Below are 9,687 nucleotides of genomic sequence, written 5' to 3' on the forward strand. Positions count from 1 at the left end.
ACCATGTTTATAGCAGCTTTATTAGTAATAGCAAGAACCTGGAAACAGCCCAGATGTCTCTCAATGGAGGAATAGATACAGAAATTGTGTTACATTTACACAATGAAATACTACTCAGCAATTAAAAACAAAGGATATTTGCAGGCAAATGGTGGGATCTAGAAAAGATCATCCTGAGTGAGGTATCCCAGAAGCAGAAAGACACACATGGTATATACTCACTTATAAGTGGATACTAGACCTATAAGATAGGATAAACACACTAAAATCTGTGCAACTAAAGAAGCTAAACAAGAAGGAGGACCCTGGGTAAGATGATCAATCCTCACTTAGAAAGACAAATGTGATGAACATTGGAAGAAATAGAAAACAAGACACAGGACAGGAGCCTATTGCAGAGGGGCTCTGAAAGACTCTACCCAGCAGTGTATCAAGGCAGATGCTGGGGAGCACTTCTAAAGGAATAAAAGGCAACAGATTTCTCTCCACAGGGAATTTCTAATGGGCAAGACAGAACACGAACAGGCCTTCAGTGTGAATTAGAATAGCTGTGAGGAGTTAAATATCTAAGTGCTCAGGGGAACATGCAAAGACCAATGAGAGGAGAGCCAGGGGGCTTAGTTGAGGAAGGCTTTGGGGAGGAGGTGCTTTTTGAAAGGAAAGGGTGTGACTGGGCAACAGGTCAAGAAATCAGTCCAGGGAGAAGGTGCAGCCTAAGAGAAGGCTTGGGCAGGAGCAAACAAGAAATGTGGGTGGGGGTGAGGAATGATCAACAAGGCCATGTAGGGTGCAATGAAGATGAAAAGAGTTGGTATGAAGTAGTCAAAAAGGTCCTTGAAAATTGTACCTGCAAAGCAAGTAACCTTGGGAATTGCTACACAATCCAAGCAGCACAGTGATACCAACATGATGCTCTGGGCTTTGTAATAGATTTAACAAGCACCCACCTTGGTGAATCCAGAATATGAAGAGCCTTGTTTGATTTGCTAAATTAGATTTGACCTCCAGCCTTAAACACAGCAGTGGAGACTAGTAAGGTGGTGAATGGTGTATTCACACCTGGCTCTTAGAAAGAGGGACTTTCTGTGTGGCTTGGGGTGCAACACAAATGACAGAGCTGGTGAGAGTCTGAATTCGGAAATCCTCACACTACACTGTCTGTGAGACAAGGAAGGATAGGTCACCATAAAAGATATTTCTTCTAAGTCAACAGATATATGTCATGGGAGGCAGGAATTAGTTTGGAATGACTTTAATACTAATAACTTTATAGACTGAGTGAATAGTATTGCCATTCAGCAAAGAAAAGCTGAAGAATAAGCATGTATTAGTGAAAAAAGGACAACTGCTTGGAATGTATTTTGATTAGGATGCCCGGGAACCATCTAGAATTGGGGTTGCCAAGGTCTTCTGTATATCTTTGAAAAGATCAATAGAAAGTAAAATGAACAGTATTGGAATCTGAATAAAGGAGTTGGGAAATCCCTGCAGGAGAGTAAAGAATGAGGAAGACAGAGACAAGGGGCCAGGGATCATTGGTGCAACTTTCAAAATTACTTTTTTCACCATAGAACACAATTCAGTTTATGTTGTGAGCAAGACACTGTCTTAGGCTCCAGGGTCCTTTAAAGTTGATTTAGACATACCCTGTGCCCATGGTACTTAGGACTGGGAGCGGGTAATGAAAGTAGGAACTGTGTGTCCCAAGCATTGTACAGCTGAAGGAAAGTGGTAGTGAAACAGTCAAAGAAATAAGTCTAGCACCTTCACATAATGTGCCTCGATAATCTGACACATCATAGGGCTTTGATAAATGTTGTCCCCTTCTTTTTTTCCTTTTGGTTTCCTACTTGAGGCATAAAGGATAGAGGAAAATGAGGAATTCAAGGGATGAAGAATAAGGGAGATCAATTCTCAATGGAATGGCATTGTGTTCTCATGTGAGTAAGGAAAGCAGCAGGTCTAGGGTAAAAAGGGGTTTCCTGACTTTGGGCTCAGAGTTCCCCAGATTTCAGCACTATAAAGATAAGAGTTAAAAGATAAGTGAGAGGCCGTTGAGAATCAACAGGCAATAGAAGTGATACAGCTAAGTTAAGAGAGTAGAAATGGCTGTGTCAGTATTAAAGTAGAACACTATAAACAGCCATAGGGTAGCGTTTCGCAGTACCAATGATGCCTAAGTAAAACATGTGGTTATAGGGGAAAATAAATATGTGCAGTTGTTGACAAAGGAGGAAAGGAATGGGGAAAATGATGATAAGTCATCAGGTAACCCAGACTATCACATGCGGCCCAAAGAAAGCTAGCTGTGATCCTGCAGTGCAGTAGCTATTGCTGTCCACAGGCAATGTTTTTAACTTGGTGCCAAATGTGCCACCTAGAGCAAACCAGCAGACTGCGAAGGGTTTTTCTCAAATTCGAACTACACTGTAAAAATTCTAAACACTTAGGGTGGAACTGGTTCAGTGGTTTAGAGGGTATACTACTCTTCCGGAAGAGTGGAGTTCTGTTCCCAGTATCCACATCAGGGTAGTCCACAACTTCCTCTAACTTCAACTCCAGGAGGGTCTGATACTACTGAACACCACTGGCACCTGTACTCACATGCACATATCATCCCCACCCCACAAACACACTATTTAAAATCAAATAGATCTATTAATAAAAATTTTCTAAACATAGTCCTTAGGATTTATTCTTTGGAGAACAGTTACATCTCATTTGGGGGATTTCTCAACTGCTATGTATTGAAGTAAAAACTCCATGTCTTATTTTCTCTCTCTTTCCCAAGAAACGTATTTGTGTGTGTGGGGGGTGCTTTTTTTGCTGAAACTACCCTACATTCATATTTAAAATGCGCTGAGGTCTAAAAAGATGTGTGAAAGAATGAAGTATATTCCTAATGAGTTGTATTCCTAATTAGTTCAGCTCTAATCTTACATAATCCTGACCATTCTGTATTTGCATTGTAGACCGGTAGAAGATCTTCACTGTAGAAGAAGTGCAGCTCAGTCACATGTGTTTAAGTCGGATGTACAGAACAGAACTGGAAGATTTGGTTCAGGTTTGTACCTGGAGAGACCTGAAAAGGGCCACTGTAGACAAAACAGCCAGGACTGGATAATATCAATCAAAGAAACTCAAGTTGCAGCTGGACTGCCAGCTTGCTTTGCTTAACTCAACAGTGCTCTAAATTCCCAAAGTCAAACTCAGTCAAATTATCCACACCAGCCATAGCATTCCTTGTTCTTCTATGTGTATTGGTATGCCAGCCCTTTACCATCTCCTCTCTGGAGAGAGAAGGGATAGAACATTGTGGTGCACCTCTAGTTTCTTTGAGAATCACTTTTATTTGCAGGTTAAGACAAAATAACCCTTGTAGAGATTCAATGGAGAAAATTAGTCACATGAAAAAGAAATTGCTTAGTTTGAGTTGGGTCACACAGAGCAATAATTTGTATGAAATACTTTTGGAAAGACCAAGTGTCTCTCATTCTTTAAAAAAATTATTCAGTGGGTGGAGATACAGATCAAGCCATTATAGAGCACATACCTATCTTCTACAGAGTCCTGGATTCTATTCTCAAGACTGAAAAAATTTGCATCCTCATATTTCATATACACATATATGAAAACAGACATATACACTACACATGGAATTGCCCTTCTTTCTGACTCGTAAATATTTTTGAGGTGGTTGGCACCCAGGAAGACAAGTTTAAAATGTATGCAGAAAACTCTGCCCTCAAGCCTTTAAGGCACTTTTTTAAAGTAACCAAGCATGGTGGTAGGGTGAAGAATGCCATTTGTGGGTCTTGTTCACTTTGAAGTGCTAAATTCTCTTTCCTTACTTGCATTCCTAACGGAGCATCCATTAGGAAGATAGAATTTGGTGAAATCACCACAAAGTAAATGTATACAAAATAAAATAACTGCAGAATACACATGATTAAAAAGAAATAGTCCATCTTTTTGTTTTGTTTTCACAGTTATAAAGCTCACTGTTAATAAGCTGATGCTCACTCATGTTCATGATATGATAGTAACCTAAAAAGACACTCGAGGGTTTTTAAAGGGCAATATTCTCTTTCTGATTACAAGAATCAAGACTGACTTTATAAAGAGACTCAGTTTTTATGAGCATCTGAACATTGGTTTTTCTGTTAAGGGTTACTATTCATTCAGGGAGCTGAGATTCCTGGCAAAGACCTTTCTCCTAACTCTTCCTACTATTCTTGCCTTCTCCATGAACATGGGTTGGTTGCATCAGGGATTTTAGACAAGGCTGCTCCTGAAATGTCTATTTGCAGCCCAATGCCACAGCATAAATTATCCTTTCTGAGGCTTGGCTTTAGAAATTATCTTTGTGGAAGAAACTATAAATACTTCCTAGCAAGAATCATAGGCTTGCTTTCTGGATCTGTCCCCTCTGAAGAGCATGAATGAGCTCAAATGAGTACTGAGAAATACAAATATCTAGAAATCCTGTATTTCCCATTCTAAGTGAAAGCACATGATGGGAAAAAGTGTGAAGAGTTTGGTCTTTATTGGAACCTGCAATAAAAAAAGACAGAAGTCTTTGAGGCCAGGGCTTCATGAGGCAAACTTCTTGACATCCAGTCACACACATGCGCCTCAGAACACCCTCGGCCACAAAGCCACAGAACACTTTTGGACATGTGGTGAGGCAGTGTCAGTCCACTGCTGCTTCCAAAGTGTGGAGATCAGTAACCAGATGTTGAAGGAAAGTGGTGACTCCCCTGCTAGGTGATTTCACTCAAAAACCTTCCCACCCACATGTTCTCTGAAAGCTTAGCCTTCAGGGAACACCTAAAGAGCTCCCCTAGATAGACTTCTGCCTTCAGGTGCAAGAACACAGCTTTCTAAAGTGTTTGGTAAGCAGGAACTGGGGAGCTGTGATGAGTCAATGTAGAAAATCTCCAGTGTTTGGGTGTTGGGTAGAGTATAGAGTATAGGGGAAAGAGGCCAAACTGCCTGTAGTTAGTATAAAGGAATGCTTGTGGTTCTTTTTGTGTGTTTATTTGTATCATAAACACTTGGAACAGGGAAGACCATAAGCACTGTTTTGCAGTTTTATCCACTTTCTAGTTAGCTCATGTAAACAAGTAGGAGTTACATAACAGTATTACAGTTTTACTCTTCTCATAGGACATGTACCCAATTATGATACTTATTTATGTAATCACTGTGTTTTCAGATCATTAAATTAATAAAATTTTAATTTAAAAAGATTATGTACTAGATTGTCATATAATTGACACTCTGGGCAAGATTGTCATTCAATTGGGTAAAATATGATGGGTGGCCCTAGTGGTTTCACAGTCAACTTGACATTCTTGTCATACTACTCCTGAGTAGTTAGTGGTTTTAACTTAGCAGCAAAGCTGCCTAGACTCTTAACCCAGCTCTGCAATTACTAGATTTGTCATTCTTTCCAATTAAAAAACAGGATAATTATGATACTATCTCTCTTTGCCTGAAATCTTTCAGTAAGCCTTAAATGTAGTCAGTACATATAAAAATGACTGTAGTGTCTAATATCCATTGAGTATTTATTAATGACCATGGACATTCAAGGAGGGGAGGGCTTAGAATGACCATTGATGTTTTACTTTCCCTTTGACCACTGACTTAGATTTCAAGAGGACCTCAATTTTGACTGTGCTGTTCACAACACTTCCATGCAAAGTTGCTTAGGAATCAGTATAAGAATGTCATTACACATGTAAATCCAAATCAAATGCCCTCAAATTCTCAATGCTAGCTAAATATAGGCTATTCAGAAGTCAGATTGTGAAAAAGCTTTAAGAGGGAAGTTCAAAGTGTTCGTAACTGATGAGATGTCAAGTGATATGATAGAAACTATGTACTTATGTTAACATGGGGGAAAAGAAGTGTTGATGTCAGTGGAGCACAGGCCTGGTTGGGATGGATGATAGGTGGATGATAGAAGGAAAGTGGAGGGGTGGTGTGAGGAAATTGAAGTAGAAGTATAATATAACTCACTGGAGAAGTCTCTAGTAGAGTGAGAACAAAACATGATAAAGGAAGAAAATGGGATCAATGCCATTTTATCTTAAATATGGAAGACTTTTGTCCCTATTGTAACACAGAGGGGAGAGCAACCATAGAAAGAAAAGGTTAATGATCATGGGTAATGAATGCTGACCATTTTCACCAAGGTCCACCTAGTTCCATCATATTTCTATTACCTCACTTTCATTATCCTCTTTTTCCTTTCTTCTGAAATGATATGCTATGTATCAAAATATTGTCTGACATCTTTTGAGCAAAGTACAAATAAGTCAAATTACACCTCTGTGGCTCCATCTTGTTTTATTTCCTGTCCCTCATTGATCAAACCCAAATTTCTCTCAGCCCTTCAAGTTTGTGTTCTTGTAATATAAAGAATGTTCTTAGGATTCTGTTGTCAACTTTTCTTGCAGGATCTTACTCTCTCCTACTCTTCCCACTACAAAATCCTCCGAAGCAGCAAGGACTGTTTCACATGGACTTGCAGGGAAAACCTGCCTGCTCGCACACATTGCCCACTTTATTCTTTTACTACTTTTACACTTTTTTTTTGAATTTTATTTTTTTCTTATCAGTTACATTTTATTAACTCTGTATCCCAGCCGTGTCCCGCTCCCTCATTCCCTCCCAATCCCACCCTCCCTCCCTCAATCTCCACCCTGCCCCTTTCCAAGTCCACTGATAGGGGGGGACCTCCTCCCCATTCATCTGATCCTGTTTTATCAGGTGTCTTCAGGACTGGCTGCAAAGCTCTCCTCTGTGGCCTAACAGGACTGCTCCTCCCTTGGGGGGTGGGGAGACCAAAGAGCCAGTCATTGAGTTCCTGTTAGAAATAGTCCTTGTTTTTTTTTTTTTTAAACAAAACACTTATTTGTATTTACCTTGTGTGTATGGATATTTTGTCCAGCATATATGTTTACATACCATGTAAATTCCTGATGCCTGTGAATAAAAGAAGATGTCAGCACCCCTGAAACAGCAGTTAGAGGTGATTGTGATCCTTTGTGTGGATTATTTGAATCAAACCCAGGTCCACTAGCAGAGATGAGGCCCTTGCTTTGACTCTTGAAGGAGATGAGAGTATAGCTCTCAAAACTATGCCACTTTGGCATGAGGATTACTTTGAGCTAAAGACAATTAAGAATCAATGGCTGCAGAAAAACGAGAACATGTTCTACTCAACCCATAACTGCCTAAAAGTAGGACACAAACTTTCTTTTGAGGGAGGTAACATTTCTCCCTTCCAAGAACAAAAGAGTGACTCATCCCTCAGAGTAAGAAATCAACAAGATGAATTTGCATAAATATAGAACTCATACTAAAATACCCTTCAGCATTCATTCATCCCCCCTTTGCTGATTCATTTCCTAATCTCTCCCCTAGAATTTATCATCCATTTAAGTTCAAGCCCTCTTTCCTTTGTTAAGAAAGAATAAGCCCCTTGAATCTAACCACTTTTTAGACTTTCACTTTCTTTCTGTCAATTTTTGTGTATGTGCTTATTAGTTAACATTGTGTGCAATTCCTTGTTTATTTTAATTTTTATTTTTCATATTACACTTTATTCATATGATATCCAGGCTGTAGCACCCTCCTTCATTCCCTCCCGATCCCATCCTCCTGCCATCATCTCCTCCCATGCCCCTCTCCAAGCCCACTGATACAGGAGGTCCTCCTCTCATTCCATCTGACCCTAGCTTATCAGGTTTCATCAGTACTAGCTGCAACATCCTCCTCTGTGGCCTGGCAAGGCTGCTCCTCCCTCAGGGGGAGGTGGTCAAAGAGCCAGCCAATGAGTTCATGTCAGAGACAGTCCAGTTTCCCCTTACAAGGAAATCCACTTGGATACTGAGTTGCCATGGGATGCATCTGTGCAGGAGTTCTCAGTTATCTACATGCATGGTCCTTGGTTAGAATATCAGTCTGAGAAAAGACCCCAGTGCCCAGATTTTTTGGTTCTCTTACTCTCCTTGTGGTTTCCTGTCCCCTCTAGGTCTTTCTATCTCCCCCTACTTTCATAAGATTCCCTGCACTCTGCCCAAAGTTTGGTTACGAGTCTCAGCTCCTGCTTTGATACACTGCTGGGTAGTCTTTCAGAGGCCCTCTCTGGTACTCTCCTGTCCTGTTCCCTGCTTTCTCCCTCTTCCAATGTCCTTTCCTTTTAACTTTCTGAGTGAGGATTGATCTTACCCAGGGTCCTCCTTCTTGCTTAGCTTCTTTAGGTGTACAAATTTTAGTATGTTTACCCTATATTGTATGTCTAAAATCCAAGTATAAGTGAATTTATACCATGTGTGTCTTTCTGCTCCTGGAATACCTCACTCAGGATGATTTTTTTCTATATCCTACCATTTACCTGCAAATTTCATGATTTCCTTGTTTTTAATTGCTGAGTAGTATGCCATTGTGTAAATGTACCACAATGTCTGTATACATTCCTCAGTCCAGGGACATGGTTGAGCAAATGTTCTTGTGTACTTGAGCATATTTTGGATATATGCCTAGGAGTGATATAGCTGGATCTTGAGAAAGCATTATTCCTAATTGTCTGAGAAATCACCAAATTGATTTCCAAAGTGGTTGTACAAGTTTACATTCCCCTCAGCAATGGAGGAGGGTTCCCCTTTCTCCACATCCTCTCCAGCATGTGCTCTGACTTGAGTTTTTTATTTTAGCCATTCTGATGGATGTAAGGTGAAATCTCTAGGTCACTTTGATTTGCATTTCCCTGATTACTAAGGATATTGAGCATTTCTTTAAGTGTTCCTCTGCCATTTGATATTCCTCAATTGAGAGTTCTCTCTTGCGCTCTGTAACCCATTTTTAATTAGATTACTTGATTTGTTGCTTTTTAATTTCTTGAGTTCTGTATATTCTGGATATTAGCTCTCTGTCAGATAGAGGGTTGTTGAAGATTTTTTCCCATTCTGTAGGCTGTCATTTTGTTCTGATGACAGTGCCCTTTGTTTTACAGAAGCTTTTCATTTTCATGAGGTCCCATTTATTGATTGTTGATCTTAGAGCCTGTGATGTTGTTGTTCTGTTCAGGAAGTTGACATCAAGTACTATGTTGAAGAGATATGGAGATAGTGGGCAGCCTTGCCTTGTCCCTGATTTCAGTGTGATCGATTTAAGTTTTGCTCTGTTTAGTTTGATGTTGGCTATAGGCTTCCTGTATATTGGCTTTACTATGTTTAGGTATGTGCCTTGTTTCCCTGATCTCTCCCAGATTTTAAACATAAAGGGGTGCTGGATTTTGTCAAATGCTTTTTGCCATCTAAGGAGATGATCATATGGTTTTTCTCCTTCAGTTTGTTTATATGATGGATTACATTGATGGATTTCCATATATTGAACCACCCCTGCATGGTGGATGAAATCTTTTATGTGTTCTTGGATTCGGTTTGTAAGTATTTCATTGAATATTTTTGCATCAATGTTCATAAGAGAGCTAGGTCTGAAGTTCTCTTTTTTTGTTGGGTCTTTGTATGATTTAGGAATCAAGGTGACTATGACTTCACAGAATGAGTTTGGAAATGTTCTTTCTGTTTCTATTTTGTGGAATAGTTTGAAGAGAACTGTAATTAGCTCTTCTCTGAAGGTCTGGTAGAATTTTTGCTGAAACCACCTGGC

General features: G+C 39.8%; 1 protein-coding gene across 1 annotated transcript in view; it reads left to right on the plus strand.

Moving 5' to 3' along the window:
- Positions 1-3,177, plus strand: part of Chrdl1 (chordin like 1) — a 78,712-nt gene extending 75,535 nt beyond the window's left edge. The window contains 2 exon segments of the mRNA XM_055604960.1: positions 2,973-3,062; positions 3,065-3,177. Coding sequence (XP_055460935.1) covers positions 2,973-3,062; positions 3,065-3,177 — 203 coding nt within the window.
- The last annotated feature ends 6,510 nt before the right edge of the window (positions 3,178-9,687 follow it).

This window comes from Psammomys obesus, unplaced genomic scaffold (assembly GCF_907164565.1).
Source record: "Psammomys obesus unplaced genomic scaffold, mPsaObe1.curated_primary_1811, whole genome shotgun sequence".
Lineage (NCBI taxonomy): Eukaryota > Metazoa > Chordata > Mammalia > Rodentia > Muridae > Psammomys > Psammomys obesus.